The sequence below is a fragment of the Cydia pomonella genome, chromosome 20 (assembly GCF_033807575.1).
Source record: "Cydia pomonella isolate Wapato2018A chromosome 20, ilCydPomo1, whole genome shotgun sequence".
In the NCBI taxonomy this organism is placed as follows: Eukaryota; Metazoa; Arthropoda; class Insecta; order Lepidoptera; family Tortricidae; genus Cydia; species Cydia pomonella.
Window position 1 is genome coordinate 1361851 of NC_084722.1, and position 17578 is coordinate 1379428.

General features: G+C 38.2%; 2 protein-coding genes across 2 annotated transcripts; one reads left to right on the forward strand and one right to left on the reverse strand.

The window, feature by feature from the left end:
- Window positions 1-637: 637 nt before the first annotated feature.
- LOC133529287 (uncharacterized) lies at window positions 638-11868 on the reverse strand. The gene is made up of 3 exons (XM_061866983.1): window positions 10062-11868; window positions 8277-9689; window positions 638-2021 (listed from the first exon to the last, which is right to left on the reverse strand). The coding sequence occupies exons 1-3, from the start codon at window positions 11448-11450 to the stop codon at window positions 711-713; spliced, it is 4113 nt and encodes a 1370-aa protein (XP_061722967.1). The 5' UTR covers window positions 11451-11868; the 3' UTR covers window positions 638-710.
- Window positions 11869-15252: 3384 nt separating this feature from the next.
- LOC133528789 (venom serine carboxypeptidase-like) lies at window positions 15253-17106 on the forward strand. The gene has a single exon (XM_061866256.1). The coding sequence runs from the start codon at window positions 15341-15343 to the stop codon at window positions 16721-16723; it is 1383 nt and encodes a 460-aa protein (XP_061722240.1). The 5' UTR covers window positions 15253-15340; the 3' UTR covers window positions 16724-17106.
- Window positions 17107-17578: the final 472 nt, after the last annotated feature.

Below are 17578 nucleotides of genomic sequence, written 5' to 3' on the forward strand. Positions count from 1 at the left end.
CATGTACATTTACACGTCACGTGTTTTCTTGTGCATAGTAGGTTCTGCCATCTTGTGGGCTACATCGGAACAATAAACATCACATTTACGCCTCGCGCCAAAAATCTGACGGCTCTTGTGCTGCCTCCTACAGTTCATGCACGCTCCCTATAGCGCTGGCTTCAAGAAACCTGATGTTGCCAACCTGAAGTGATGCCGTTCAATTCTCATTCCGTCGCCTTTTTCTATTTGAGCCATACCCGTATTTTATTATAGGATAATTTATACTCTATTAACAGAAAATTTTCGCAACAATTGTGACATATCAAAAACTTTGTGTCATGTCATACATTGTACGTTTCACATTTACTCATCAAAAACGGATTTCATCACAATATTATTGTAGCCTAAGCGTTACGAATCACCTGTAAGCAAGTATAATATAATTTAAGGTTGAAAAATAAATAGAGCCTGGAATAATAGCCTAAAATATTTACCAACGTTCTTTTTTTATTTTTAACCGAAAATAAACTTTTTATTGTAACTATGTAATAAACTAAGCAAAAAATATTTTCTCTGATAAATTATTCATAATTGTTTAATTTAGCGTAAGTAGGAATAACATTTTTTTACAAGAGTGTTTTTTACAAGGTATTAACCAATTAAATACGAATATTTATACAAGACAAAAAATAGTAGGAAAATGTTTGATTAACATCAGCTACTCGTATTTATGCTGATGCTGAGCAAATTTCCTCCTTATCAAAGCCCTTCCCGCTCGTGATCCTCGAGATCATGTCCCATGCGCGCTTGGGCTGGTCTTCAGGCACGTAGTGCGTGGCATCCAGAACATAGATCTCCGTCAGCAGCCGCGCGCGCCGCACGCACCCCGCCGGCTCGCCGTCCACCCTCCACTCGTACTGCTTCGCAGACTTGTACTCCGAGGCACCCGTGAAATTGAAATGATTCCGCAAAAAATCTACAATCCCAACATATGGTACTGTAGAGTCTAATTCTCCACCATAAAGCAATACCGGATAATGTTCTAATATTTCCGACAACCAGGGAGCCATGGATTGACATAAATCAACCATCAATTTTGAATGCACAGTTGAGTTTAATGAGGAGAATAATAAGTCCCCGACATGGATAGATTTTCTTACAGCGTTTTTATTTATAACAGAAACATACTTATCTTCTTCTTTAAAGCTATTCAAAGTCCACATTTGATTTCCTTTCATAAGTTTTTGAATATTGTGACTGTCATCACAGTAATGAAATGCCGCGTAGTGTTTCTGACTGTCGGGATTAATCCATGCCCCACCAATCATGAGTCCTTTAAGGTTTACTTTAGTTTTTGCCTTAGAGTCCTTCTTCATGATAGTGTAAGCGAGAGCAGGGACATATTTTCCCGCGTAAGATTCACCCGTGATGAAAAAAGCATTTTGTTGTAGCTCCGGAAAGAGCTGGAAGAATTGTGCTAGGGTTGAATATAGTTGTTCACCAACCTGTGTTTCGTCTGTACAATACCCGTGTGTATCATTGGTGAAGCTGAATCCTGCGCCCACAGGGTTGTCGATGTAAATGAGGTGGTGATTCAGCGCCCAGTGGTATTTCCTGCGCTCGAATTGCCCATTCATGACTGTGATCGGTCCGTTTTCTAAAAATAAACCAAACAGGGAAGACGAGCCCGGACCACCTTGCAGCCACAAGAGCACGGGAGCCTTATCTCTGTCCGATGACATGCTAGGGAAGTACCAGAAGAATTGATTCGAATCGTAGGCCTTATTGACGGTGAAGAAGCCCGCGTAGCTCTCTATATTTAAGCTGTCGTTGAGCGTAACTCGCGCCAGCCGCCTCGCTTCCTTGATGTTGCCTCGCTCGATATATGGCGTTAGAAATAAGGGCTCTCCTGGACCCGTGTCGTCAGTCACGGGCACACGAGATCCCGTGACGTCTTGGAGGAGGCCACATACTAAATATAGTAATGAAGACCAGGCAAAAATAACACACTGTATACGCGACATTTTTTCAAAGCCCAATTAAATAGATGGAATGAAAATGACTTTAAGAACTAAATGCTTCTTTTAAATAGGTACAATATAATTATACTAATTATAGTAATTATCAGAACTTGCATTCTTTAAAAATAAGGAATGTGACTGTGATAAGGCCGTCGAGCGGATGTCTGTATGGTTCTTTCACCCAGTTAAATTTATGTTAGGAACCAAAATTTATTATGAAGGGACTTCGTTGTCTTTTTTCCCATATCTAGTAGCTTGCTTAGCCAGCCCCCTAAAGCCAACCCTAAGTACTGTTTAATTAAACAGATGAGTAATGGGGTACATGGAGTTTAAAGAAATGTTTTAAATATCGCACACACTATCCATAGAAGACTTTGACAAAAACTAAAATAAACCACAACAGATTCATTATTACTTTTATTTACTGACTTACTTAATTGTATTAATTGTATTTACCTGATGATGATGGAAAACTTACTACTTACTTACAAACTACTTTAATTATTTATTACTTTTACACATATAAGAAAGTTTCTGATAATTTCCCGCTTTTTGTTCACCCTGTATAGCTGTAAATGTTATACCTGTCTATAAGGAATGTTTGAATAAAAAATAAAATTTACAACCTGCACGTGTATTAGTTTTTATCTAGTTTTGAATGCGCGTACCTAAGTATGGTATATTTCTGAAATACATTATCTCGATTTCTTTCGCTCTTGCTCGATTAGAGTGACAAATGTAGATAGATAATTAGGAAAGTCATCAATATTTTTGTATTGTACCTATACTCTCGGACACTTTGTAAATCGTATTGCTAAGACATAAAAGGTCCGCCAATCATTTATTATTACATAGGTACGAAAGCAATGAAAACCCTGCATGAGGCCAAGCGACAAGCGAGAGTTCAGCATAAATTTTACAAGATGTTTTGATACTCCCAACCGCTGCCGCGGCTGTTTTGTTTTGTTCCCCATTTCCTCAGACAAGAGTAAACCACTATGCCTTGTGTGGCTGCAGAACGTCAAGCCTATGCTCAGACCATCCGCGTCTGAGACATCATAAGGACCAACTTTAGGTGAAGGAATTACTTCTTCTATGAGTTTTGTCATTTGTTTTTAATTGATACAGGATATATACAGGATACATTGATAGGAGGCCGCCCGCTACCGCTAGCGCAAGAAAGTCGTGTTGATCGTCTCTCCGTTGTTTTTAAATTAATATTAGTGGAAAAAGTTAATACTTATAGTCTTCATATAACTTGTTTTAAAGTTAGTGAACCAAGGAATGCAGTGCAAAAAACCGTTTTGAAAAATACTCTTTAGTTTAGAAGTTGTGAGCAAAAACATTTTAAATATCAGTGCTTAACGTCTTTTCGCAAAGTGCAGTGATGAGTCATCCGCAACCTGTTCGCGCCGCTATCGCTAGCTGCCGGCGCGGCCACTGACACACGATTGTTACGGACGTAGACACAGGAGTATAGGACATTTTACGTGACACCAGCAGACTCAAAACCCAATATTAATTTTATTGAAACCAAATATCTAGTAAGCAAAATGATATGTTTAACTTGTCACGAACCAATAGATAGGTTAGAAGGCCTAGTGTGTATAGCGTGTAAAGAACCATATCATTATAGGTGTGTATATATAACATCCGCCTATTACAGAGAACACGCCCAAGAATTAAAAACCTCTTGGCGATGTCCTACTTGCAACAGTGGGATTACGCGCAGGAAAATAAACGACTGTACACCGGTGCGCTCTCCAGCAAAGCCACAGTTAAATGACACTACAATGTCAATAGATGAACTGCTCAACCAAGAAGAGAACTCTGTTTTTGAGCTTGAGAGGGAATTAGCCGCTAACAGAACTACATTTGGCACGCATGCCACCCACACACCTGGAAAATCCCAGCCCGTTACATTAGACCAAATTAGTAGCCTACTCGATTTAAAACTCAGAGATAACAACAATGCTATATTTATAGAAATGAGAAAAACATTACAGTCGGAAATAGAAAATATTGTGGAAAAGTTTAAACAGGACATCAAAACTAAAATTAATAACTTAACTACACACCAGGACACATTAAAAAAAGAGATGGATGAAACCAATGCGAAAATAGAGGGACTACGTAAGAAGCACCAAGATTTACAATGCGAATTACACGAATTAAGCAAACGTTTACAAGTTCCAGAAAACAATACCATGAGTACTAACAGTGAGCATACAAAAAAGATAGTTCTTTTCGGTCTAGACGAATACCAATACGAAACTGAGACAGAATTATGCCACCGCATCGATAACATGTTCCACACTATATTAAATGTAAACATAAATGGGTTCATAGAAGGTGTTTCGCGGATTGGAAAAAGAGGATACCGTCGCCCGCTTCAAATTGAACTGTTGAGCAAACGAATGACAACGTACGTGCTCGATAACGCTCACCTTTTCAAAAATACTGGATACGCCGTTTCAATGTTTTTGGATAGTAAATCGTTGGAACAAAGAAAAGTTTTAAAAGACGAATTAGTGAAAGCTCGCCGAGAAGGACATTATGCTATTATAAGGAAAAATAAGCTTTACATAAACGGCAAGGAATGTAATCCACAACAACTAAGAAATTGTCATATTGAGCAACCAATAAATGTGTCTGAATGTAGCAGAAGCTTAATCGAAGAAACGCATGAAAAAACTAACAAGGAACTACCTACGCCACATCGGCCACCGATTAAAAATCATTCCTTTCGCAAAGAGACTTAAGATCATGATTCAAAATATGCAGAGCCTTAAAAACAAATCGGATGTTATAGAGGCGTTCTTATGTGAAAAAAATATTCCTATAGTGTGCTTATCGGAGACTTGGATCTCGTCGCATCAGAGTGAGTCGATAAAGATTGGCGGTTATAACTTTGCGGCGGCCTACTACCGTCAGCAGCACCAAGGAGGCGGTGTAGCAATATTAACACAAAAAAACATTAATTATGTGACAAGACTGGATATTGCTAAAATGTCGCGGGAGTGCATAATTGAGTGTTGTGGGATCGAAATCCCCGATCAAAATATGATAATAATTAATATTTACCGACCAGATAGAGACATTAATATATTTTTTGATTGGTTAAATAATATACTTTGCAAAATCAAACAGAAAGGACACAAAAAACGAGTATTTATTGTTGGTGACTTTAATATTAATATGCTTTCAAACTCCATTAATTCAAAAAAACTTTTAGATTTAATGTTAAGTTATAATTTAGTACAAATCGTTAATAAACCTACACGAGAAACACACAGTTGTAGTTCGTGTATAGATCTAGTATTCACAAACACAGAATGTTTTAATATTGAAGTGACTGACCACGGCATATCGGACCATAATAGCGTAGTGTATGAGGTCCAAAGTCAAACCGCGCAGTTGGAACAAAAGACAACTCAGTATAATGTGACAAAACGGATATTTAGCGAAAAAAATATGTTATCCTTTAGGCTAGGACTACAAGAAATAAATTGGAATCAAATACTCTCTCAAGAAAAGGATATAAACATTAATTTTAATTCATTCAATTCAGTTTTACAAACATTATTAAATGAACATATACCGGCAAAGCGTTTTAAAGTGACTATACCAAACCGAGTAAAACCATGGCTTACAAAAGGTTTACGTTTATCTTGCAGACACAAGAGGCAACTTAAAGTCATGGTAAATAAAAGTAAAAACGAAGTGCTCAGTAACCATTATAAATTATATGCAAAATTATTAAAACGATGTATTAAAACATCGAGAAAAATAAATTATGCTAGAAATATGGAAAAATCAAAAAATAAAATGAAAACTATGTGGACCATTATAAATAGCATAACGTCCAAACAAAAAAATCGAGAGTACAAAAATATATCACTAAAAACAGCTGACGGGATCGTGACCTCGCCCGAGCAGGTAGTAGATGTGTTTAATGAGCACTTCGCGTCGGTAGGCGAGTCGAATCTCGGCGCCGACGATATTCCAGCGCGCGCACATTCCGTGCATACCCCCGTCGGAAATTCGATATTCATATGGCCGGTCACCGAAACCGAAATATTTAAAACAATAAAACAGCTCAAAAATAAGTATAGTTTCGGTACTGATGAAATACCACCAGTCCTCATAAAATTTTGCTCAACTGAACTAATACAGCCTCTTACAAAATTAGTTAATCAATCATTTAATGAAGGAAAATTTCCAGACTTACTAAAAATAGCAAAAATTAAACCCATCTTTAAACCAGGCGGTGATAACAAATCTCCGAGTCAATACCGGCCTATAGCCTTACTACCAACAGTGTCAAAAATTTTCGAAAAATGCATGTCGAATAGGGTTTATACATTTTTTGAAAAATTTAAAATTTTAGCCAACAACCAATACGGCTTCAGGAAAAACCGCTCAACGTCACTAGCAGTCTATCAATATATGCTGAATATCCATAGTCATATAAACCAAAGATTATATAGCGTAGGCCTCCTGTTAGATATGACGAAAGCGTATGAAAAAGTATCCCACGAAATATTGCTCAGTAAACTGTACGGTATGGGAATACGTGGTCTAGCCCACAACTGGTTTAAATCTTACCTCCAAAATCGAAAACAATGCGTGCAACTGGAATGTTTAGATAAGGAGTCCGAGGAGATAAAAACCGTGACCTCTAAAATGCGTCATACTACTTGCTCCATCCCCCAGGGCAGCGTATGTGGTTGTCTTCTATTCTTGGCGTATATTAATGACTTGCCAAAATGCCTAGACACAAACACCTCCTGCGTAATGTTTGCCGACGATATATCGCTATTGTTTAGTTGCAAGAATAGTTCAGAATGCAATTCATACCTTAATGATAATTTTACTTCCGTAAAAGAATGGCTGAGTGACCATAACTTAGAAATTAATTTGATGAAAACAAAAATTATACAGTTCAAGCCCATACAAAAAAAACCCTTGGAAATAAATTTAGATATTGACTCATGTAAAATAGAAGAAGTGACACATTTTAACTTACTAGGTGTAACAATAGACTCGGCCTTAAATTGGAAAGAACATATTGAACATATTAAAACAAAAATATCAAAATTTTTATATGGGCATAATATACTAAAATCAAATACAGATTTCAAGTGTGCACTATCGGCATATCACGCATATGCTTACGCATGGCTCCGCTACGCCGTGGTGCTGTGGGGAGACAGTACCGATTCCAAAAAACTGTTTGTGATGCAAAAAAAATGTATTCGTGTCCAGGCAAATGTGCATATCCCCAACAGTTGTCGCCCTTACTTTATCGAATTTAAATTATTAACCTTGCCTTGCATCTATATTTTACAAGCCGCTCTCTTTGTTCGGGAAAATCCAGATTTATTTGAACTAAAACAAGATAAGGAAAATACTAGAACGAAGTATAGAAATAAATTAATATTACCAAAAACCAACTTGGAAATATACAGAAATAGTCCACATTATAAATGTATAGTTATAACTAATAAAATTCCTGATTATATAAAGCTAGAACCCCAGTTGACAGTATTTAAAAATAAATTAATTAAATTCCTTATTGACAAATGTTACTACTCTGTTAAAGATTTTTTAAATGATAATAATTTATAGCCTATAAAAAAAGATATTATATGACATGTAATAATTGACCTATAGTATAACTTTCTCGTTCTTGTAATTATTTTGCTAGTTAATTATGTAGGTACTGTTATTAGCTTTAAGTAATATTGTATGCCCCTACGGGGTGTCATGTTCTGACTTGTTCATATATATAACATCTTAATTGAAATGTACATGACTTCACAATGAATAAATGAAATGAAATGAAATGAAATGAAATAATTTACTAGCCAAAATAACATTTCACACAATTACGTCAGTGCTATCCATGGATAGCACTGACGTAATTACATGTAATTTGCTATATTATGATTAAACTTGGTGATCCGGTTTAGAAATAAAGTAAAGTATGGCTAATGAAAGTAAAGACTAGAAAAAAGCTAAACTTCTTTATATGGCAACAATTGTTCATATAAAGCAAGCTGTCACTTTATACAAGTACTTGTCATTGCTATGGATTTAGTGTTACCAGGTTGCGCTTTTTTTCATATTTGCCGCATTTTTCTAGTCTTTACTTTCATTAGCCAGAGACTTTCAACGATAAGGAGTATTTATTTGTATTTTTCAGTAATAAATAACTATGCATCTATTTAACTAAATAAGTTTTTTTTTTTCAACTTTCACACTGCTTTAAGTCAGATAGGACACTTGGTGTGTAAAACGTGTAATCATGTCCCAGGCCCACTTCGGCTGGTCCGTTGGCACCATGTGACCAGCGTTCCTCACTAGGATCTCCACCAGCTTCCCGGCTCGCTTCACGTACCCAGCTAGCTCCCCGTCCACTTTCCAAAAATTACGTTTAGCAGTTTTATATTCCTCTGAACCAGAAAAGTTAAGTTTCCGCAGATAGTTGACTGTGTAAGGGTACGCTAGTATTATGTCCACTTGCCCATTATAAATAAGACAGTTGTAGTGACTTAGTAGTTCAGATAGCCACGGAGCGACTGACTGCATTATATCTAGTTTGAATCGTTTTTCTACTATCTTTGATGATTCGTTGTAAGATGCTTGCCCTACGTGGATGCCTTTCCGAACAGTGCTGTTTTGTAGCATGGGTTCGAAGTCATCTCCATCACCGTAGTCCTCTGTGTGTAAGTAATTAAACCAAGAATTGAAACCGGTCACATTAGTTAAGTAGCTTTTGCCTTCAATCATGTCTCTCCCGAGAAGATTGTCAAATAAATCGCTCGCTTGGTCCCATTCATTGTTTTCTATATGCTTCTTAACTTTGTTCTCATATCCCTCGATTGTTTTTCGTTCGTTCAAATCGACAAGCCCTATTTGGTATAAATATTCGCTGTAAAGGACAACCTGGTTCACAGGATCAGTTAAACCATTCCCAATGGCTAACCCTTTGAGGTTTATTTTGCTTTCCGCTGTAGGATTTTTCTTATGGATAGTGTACCCTAGGGCTGGGACGTACTTTCCAGCATAAGACTCTCCGCTAATGAAGAACTCATTTTGCCGTAGTTCTGGAAACAGCTTGAAGAACTGAGTCAGGGTGGAGTAGAGCTGCTCACCGACTTGTATCTCATCAGAGAGATATCCTTCCTCGTGGTTAGTGAAGCTGAATCCTGCGCCAACGGGATTGTCGATGTAAATGAGATGGTGATTCAATGCCCAGTGGTATTCTCTACGCTCAAAACTGCCGTTCTTTACACGTATTGGTCCATTTTCCTTAAAAAGGCCGAACATGGATGAGCCTCCGGGGCCACCCTGCAGCCATAACAGTACAGGCGCCTTATCTTTATCTGCTGACATGCTCGGAAAGTACCAGAAGAATTGATTCGACTCGAACGTTTTGTTGACCGTGAAAAAGCCTGCGTAGCTCTCGATGCCCATGTCGTCTGTAATTGGAACTCGCGCTAGCTGCTTGGCTTTGACTATTTGACCACTTTCAATATGTGGTGTAAGCAACAGAGGCTCACCGCAATCTCCAACGGCCCTTTTGCTCAGGTTTATCTTCGGGTAAGGATGCAGACACTGAGAAGATGCTATGATTTGCAAAATAATCCACAGAACAACCTTCATTATTACAGTTGGTGATCAAACAGACCAGTAAAATACCTCTCGACAGTGTTATATATTAAGTTAGTCTCTACTCAAAGCAGTTACATGTCTTAAGCATGATTTACTGTGTACATTATTGTCATCCAATAAAGTAAGAGCAAACAATGACTGATCGACTACCATCCATTCAAGTTTTTATCACTCAATTATGCCAAACAAATAAACTACATGCTGTTACATATACGATTCGTCTGATGGTAAGCAAATTTAACAAACTCTTCTGGACCACCTACATCACGTACCTACCTACAGTCCTAACACCACACCTAAACTAACATTTAACATGATTAGAAAAACAACAGTAAGTTTATGCATAATAATATGCGAAAATCGTTTACTTATTACTTATAAGTAAAAAGGTTGATTGTAGGTGAAACGCGTGATCATATCCCGTAATCTCTCCGGTTGGTCAAAGTACACCAGGTGTCCAGCATTCCGTACCAAGATCTCCGTCAAATTTCCTGTTTGCTTCACGTACCCAACGATCTCACCATCCACCCGCCACAAATTCCGCGCTGCATTCTTATACTCTTCTGCTCCTGAGAAATTCAGGTGTTGTAAAAAGTTAACAGTTCCAGTATACGGAACTATGATGTCGACTTGCCCATTATAGAACAAGACGCGATAGTGTTCCAGCAATTCTGAAATCCACGGTGCAACAGACTGCATTATACTGTTTACCAAATATTTCTTCGCTTCTTCCTCTTCGTTAAAAGGCTGGTCACCAACGTGAACGGCTGTTCGGAATTCCCTTTTCGTTATAGCAGCCCGCAACTCTGATGTTAGGGCTTCCCAAGAAAAGGTACTTGGATATAAAAAGTTGAAAGTATTGCTTAAATATGTGACGTTCTGAAAAAAGCTTCCGCAACTGTCGAAACCTCCATAGAACATTTTTGAATATGTAATTAATGCATGCACGAACTGCTGGTTTTTAATGTGTTGCATCAGTTTTGTTTCATACTCAGCCATAGTCACTGCAGCGTTTTTATCGATAAGCCCTATTTGGTATAAATATTCACTGTAATTTAATTGACGTTCAGGATCACAGAAACCACTTCCCACGGCGATACCTTTGAGGTTTATCTTTGTTTCCGCCAAGGGGTTTTTCTTATGAATAGTATAAGAGAGAGCGGCAGCAAATTTGCCGCCATAAGATTGACCAGAGACGAAGAATTCATTTTGCTGTAGTTCCGGGAAAAGTTTCAAGAACTGAGTCATGGTGGAATAAAGACCCTCGCCAACCTGTGTTTCATCAGTACAATACCCTTTAGGGTTCTTAGTGAAGCTAAAGCCGACGCCTACAGGGTTATCGATGTAGATCACGTGATGATTCAGTGCCCAGTGGAGTTTTCTGTGCGCAAAACAGCCATTTTCTATTTTTACCGGCCCGTTTGCCATGAACTGAACAAAAAGCGACGAACTTCCAGGGCCACCCGCCAGCCATACTACTACAGGTGCCGTTTTCTTATCTTGCATGCTGGGGAAGTACCAGAAGAACTGGTTTGAGTCAAAGGTTGTGTTTACCGTGAAATAGCCTGCATAGCTCTCGACACCGAATTCGTCAGTCATTTGGACTCGTGCTTGCTTCTTTGCTTCCATAATTTGACCACCATCAATGAATGGCGTCAGGTATAGTGGCTCGCCACAGTCTCCAAGTTCGGGTTTTAACTCGTTTGGAAAGGAACATTGAGAATAAGCTGTAACTAGCGAACTAATAACGAATAAAACGACCTTCATGATGCCAATCACTTGAAACTAGTTGAAACTCAGTTGAGCTCTTCAAATGTCGTACAGATCACGTAGTGATTTTATACTCTCTTGAAGGCACCTAGGTAAATAGTTCATTAGTTACAAAGCTGATTACTAACATACAATTATTGTAGGTACCTCTTGTAAACAGTATGCATACATTTTTGAACTTTATATCAATAGGGTAAGGTTTAAGACGAAGAAAAACATTAATATATTGTGATATAATATAATTGTAAAGGAAGAACAGACAATGACAATCGATTACCATAAAATTAATGAATTATTATTTTTATGACTCGATATATGCAAACAATAAGTACGTAACTTATTAATGAATTAATGAAAATCTTTATTTCAGGCAACTAGTGGCCCATAGATGAATACCTTAAAACTAACATACATAAGTATTATACTTAAAAAATATATTATACTAAACTAAACACTTCAAATCACATTATGGTTGCGATGCATTACGCAACCCCGCACTCCCCGCAGTGTCAGGGAGCCGGTCGCGGAACTGCCTATGAAATAATCAAATAATAGACTATGACAAGGACAAACAATCATAGCGCTTTCTCAGCTACTCCTACTGAAAGTTCTATGGGAGCATCTCGTTCGGTCATCTGCCGGCTCTACCATTTCATCTCTTTAATTTTTGTACCTCTATGCATTGGACCCGGGTACGTCCTTAAACTACGTCCAAAAGAGAGGTATGGGCATTGTGAATATCATCTCGCTTTGTGTGGCAGGGCACAGCTAGTGGATGTAATTCTAGATCTAGAGGAGAGCCCAACTGGGGAAGTACCTCCACCTTACAGACAACCGCAACCAAATAACACTAGACCCTACTCATAGTGTTGTGTTCCTGCCGGTGAGTAAGGTTGCCAGAGCTCAACGAGGGGGGGGGGGGGGGCAGGTTTAGGGTCGGCAACGCGCATGTAACTTCTCTGGAGTTGCAGGCGTACATAGGCTACGGAGACTGCTTACCATCAGGCGGGCCGTATGCTTGTTTGCCACCGACGTAGTATTAAAAAAATAAAAATAGGGGCCAATTAATAACACAGAAAAATACGACGCATTCGACTTCAACTGAGAGCATTCATCAACTGCATTTAGTATAGGGACCGTGCGCGTTGGAGGGTCTGTCATCTTGTGGCCTGAATCGGAACTATAAACGTGTAGATTTACACGTCACGTGTTTTCTTGTGTAGGTTCTGCCATCTTGTGGGCTACATCGGAACAATAAACATCACATTTACGCCTCGCGCCAAAAATCTGACGGCTCCTGTGCTGCCTCCTACAGTTCATGCACGCTCCCTATATTGCCCGCTTTTATCAAGCAGGGACACAGGGACATACCCCATAGATTAAAAAAATCTACCGAAGAGCAGTATAAAGTCCGTGTATAGAATCTATTTATACTAGTATTTTGATGAGTATTTTGTCTTGCTTGTCTGTGGATTGAATTGACGTACGGTGTACGATGGGTGTACGGTACGACCAGAGACTTGTCATAGGTACGACGTACCAGCGTTGCCAGATGGTCACAAAAGTCACATTTTTCGTGACTTTTCGCCTTCTTGTGTGACATGTGCGTGACTTACGATTTTGAGGCAATTTTTGTGACTTTTTAAGCTAGCCGATTTTTGGATAAGTTTAGTTTTGCAATTCGTATTATTTAAGATCGCACCCAAGTTTACTAGCCCTTGAACCCGTGTCCAGACAAGACAATTTTTCGCCAATCTGATGAAATTGTCCGATCTAATCAGGGCTATAACCGCGAAAATCGAAGTTCGTTAATTGCAGCCATTTTTCTCTGTCACTCTAATTAAGTCTTAATGATTTTGGTTGTCGCGGCAGGCCCCAGGCCGTGCGGACGCAAATGCCAATTTGGCTGCCAAATTCAACCACCGATTATTACCGATAATATGGAGGTGTGGACGCAAGAATACAAATTGGTGACGCTAGTTTTTGAGCATTTTTGAAGTGAAAACTTCTTTAGCGGCGCTGTGCACTATTTGTGATGGGGAAAAAATGTTAAACTCGCGACAGGTCACGTGACCGACAGATTCGTGACCTGATCGAAAAACTGTTACAATGTCATTGAAGCCAGTAGACCGCTGGCGCAACTTAAATATTAACGTTGTGCATTTTTAAGTTAAATAATTGTAATAGTTCTGAAGTGTTAAATTTTTAATGTAATATAAATTGTCATGTTTGTGTACGACAGCGCAATAAATGAATATTGTTTTTACCACATAAATGATTGTACTTTTATACTGATAATTAAAGCAATTCGTGCAAAATTATTCCCTAACCATTCCAAAATATCAAAAATGCACAACGTTATTATTCAAGTTTTCACTTCTGCCGGCACTTGTTGTTGTTGTTGTTTTTTTTATTTTACAACGCTCAAATCTTCCTCGCATTGTCCCGGCATTTTGCCACGGCTCATGGGAGCCTGGGGCCCGCTTGGGGAGCTGGGGACAACTAATCTCAAGGTTTGGCGTAGGCACTAGTTTTTACGAAAGCGACTGCCATCTGATCTTTCAACCCAGAAGGTAAACTAGGCCTTGGTAGGATTAGTCCGGTTTCCTCACGATGTTTTCCGTCACCGAAAAGCGACTGGTAAATATTAAATGATATTTCGTACATAAGTTCCGAAAAACTCATTGGTACGAGCCGGGGTTTGAACCCGCGACCTCCGGATTGCAAGTCACACGCTCTTACCGCTAGGCCACCAGCGCTTTTTAGGGTTCCGTAGCCAAATGGCAAAAACGTCATAAAATTTAAACAAAACAAACATGGGGGGGGGGGATATCTATGGATAGGTCTTCAAAAATGATATTGAAGTTTCAAATATCATTTTTTTTCTAAACTGAATAGTTTGCGCGAGAGACTTCCAAACTGGTAAAATGTGTGTCTCCCCCCTGTAACTTCTAAAATAAGAGAATGATAAAACTAAAAAAAATATATGATGTACATTACCATGCAAACTTCCACCGCAAATTGGTTTGAATGAGATCTAGTAAGTAGTTTTTTTTTAATACATCATAAATGGTAGGGAACCCTTCATGGACGAGTCCGACTCGCACTTGGCCGCTTTTTTTTCAAATATCACCACGTATCGTTTTACAGCGTTCAAATATCACCATAAAACTAACATTGGAGTATGATGCCAGGTTATTTTCTGATCGAATCGGTCGATTTGATCATCCCGTCTGGGTGCCTCCATTATATGGGTGTTTACTATACTATAAAAACCGGTTAAAGTGCCAATTACATCCAAACTTTATCAGGACCCGATTTCGGGCCCGAAAAAGAATATTTTTCCGTTTCACGGAATATCAGCACATCGTTAACAATATTTGAAATGTTAAAAATAATTTGTCTCTAATTGCCAAAAATGTTCAACGTTTGATATTTTTGCATATGAACCATTTTTTTACATTTCAAATATTGTAAATGATGTGCTGATATTTAGTGAAACGGAAAAATATTCTTTTTCGGGCCCGAAAACGATTATCATGCCCGAAATCGGGACTGATTTCGGACCCGAAATCGGGAACAGGAATGTAATTGGCGCTTAAGTGCAAGTCAGACTCGCCCACGAAGGGTGGGCAGCCTGGTGACAGACAGATAGACGGACAGTGGAGTATTAGTAATAGTTTTTACGTTTACGGTACGTTTTTACCCTTTGGGTACGGAATCCTAAAAATGTGACTTAAGCAGCAAAAATGTGACTTTTAGGGAAACGAAACGTAACTTATGACTCCAGAGCCCTGGCAACACTGCGACGTACTCGACGTCGTACGTCAAAATAAACTTAGAAGAATCCTGTTTTGAAGATATTTATGTAATTGTTTACTGTCGAAATGCATTTAGTTTTATTATTTCTGTTTACATGTGTAAATTTAGGATCCGCGTTGTTCCCCTACGTGTATCCTAAGATCGAACTTACAGCATCGCTCTCTGGAGACGCCGGTACACCATTATATCTCACTCCTTTTTTGAAGAATGGCTCCATAGATGCGGCGCAAAAGCTTTCCCGAGTATCTTTGACTACCAAACTTGGCTTCGAGAGCCATGCCGGCTTTTTCACTGTGGACGAACATTATCAATCTAACCTGTACTTCTGGTACTTTCCGACGTTTTCCAAAGATCCAAATGCACCAGTTATTCTGTGGTTGCAAGGCGGGCCCGGCGGCAGTTCTTTATTCGGACTCTTCACAGAAATAGGGCCTTTAGTTGCTACTAAGAAAGGCTTTAAATTGAGGAAGCACCACTGGGCATTGAACAGCCATCTTATTTTCATAGACAACCCTGTTGGCACAGGATTTAGTTTTACCAAGAACGAAGAAGGTTATTGTACTGACGAAAACTGTGTTGCACTAGGCTTGTACAATGCAATGCAACAATTCTTCACCCTATTTCCTAAGTTAAGAAGCCACAAGTTTTTTATAACCGGGGAATCATATGCTGGGAAGTATATACCAGCTTTAGGTATGGAGATACATAATCAAAATCCTACAGCTGTTAATAAAATTAACCTACAAGGTATGGCAATGGGAAATGCTTACTGTGATCCTGCTAACCAGCTAGATTACGGTAACTACTTGTATCAACATGGACTTATAGATAATAATCAATTACAAGTATTTGAGAAGCTCCAAGCAAAAATTGCAGCTGAAATAAGAAAAGAAAACTGGGTACAAGCAGATTTACTCATGGATGTAATGATGGATGGAGATGTGAAAAACTTCTCATACTTCAAAAACTACACTGGTTTTGATAACTATTATAATTTTCTTAAAACAAGTGAAGTAGACATTACTATATTTGCTAAATTGCTGCAGGATGACAAAGCTCGAGAGAGCATTCATGTTGGAAACTTGCCTTTTCACTCCGGTAAAGAAGTGCAGTTACATTTAGCATTAGACATACTGAAATCTGTGGCACCATATGTTAAAACATTACTTTCTCACTACCGAATACTTATATACAATGGACAGCTAGACATAATTGTTGCTTATCCGCTAACGGAAAAGTTTCTACAGAATTTAGACTTCAGCTCTGCTGAGGAGTATAAAACTGCTCCGAGGAAGATATGGAGGGTCGGGGATGAAGTGGCAGGGTACAGGAAGAGAGCTGGCAACTTGACAGAGTTGCTGGTGAGAAATGCTGGCCATATGGTGCCGCATGATCAGCCCAAGTGGGCATTTGATATGATTACGCGTTTTATTCAAGGCAAAATGTGATTCAATACATTAAACACATGGCAATATTCTACTATACTTATCTCATTGTATAATAATAATTTGATTTAAACCTTTGAACGCTGTGAACGTGAGATCATTGTGAACTTTGTTGCAATGCCCAAAGGTTGATATTGGCGTAGTAGATATTCAAGTTAATGTCTTTGGCGGTATTGGCGAAATGGGAGCTAAGTAACATGTTAGAAACATTTTAGGAATTGTAACTAATATGAATCTCATGTTTGTAAGGCTTTATTATTTAAAGTCCTATGGTGATGGATTGGCTTAGAGACTGTTTATATATACTGTGGATATTAGGAATTATTATTTATAACTTTGTGGTATACTTAAGTTTTATATGAATAAAATGAATTTTAATTTGTTTACATTTTATTTTCATTATCTAATTAATAAATACATACTTACAATTAAACTTATATATGAGGTTAAATCGGCTGACATTGTCAAGTGTAATTATTTTATTCATTATTATTCCATTCGGCAAAAAAATCATTATTCAACAACAATCATGAGGATAAGCTTCAAATCAAATTTTTTATTAGTAATTAATTGGTATATTTTACATGCGTTACAGAACAGAATTTATGTCATATTCCGTATTAAAAAAAAAAGGTAGCCTCAAGAGTCAAATTATTATCTTAAGTCAAAGTCTTCATTACAGTCAAACATTTTGCTGATCCATTCCCAGCTATATACAGGTGTCCCAGAATATGATGGTAAAATAAATATGGTCTCATCGAAATGGCCTAGCCTAGATGGAAAAACCAGTTTTAATGCAAGGACCTTGTCATGACTGGACACAAGCGGCGAGAAGCAAATCAAGGTCATTCATACATT

Bases quoted from the DNA above. Each gene is read 5' to 3' on its own strand.
- LOC133529287 (XM_061866983.1), bottom strand. From the start codon at position 11,450: ATGAAGGTCGTTTTATTCGTTATTAGTTCGCTAGTTACAGCTTATTCT. The intron at 9,690-10,061 runs TAAGTAATAAGT...TGGTCTGTTTGA, and splicing joins ACAATCAACCTTTTTACTTA to TCACCAACTGTAATAATGAA. The intron at 2,022-8,276 runs TAAAGCAGTGTG...CCATCTATTTAA, and splicing joins ACCAAGTGTCCTATCTGACT to TTGGGCTTTGAAAAAATGTC.
- LOC133528789 (XM_061866256.1), top strand. From the start codon at position 15,341: ATGCATTTAGTTTTATTATTTCTGTTTACATGTGTAAATTTAGGATCC.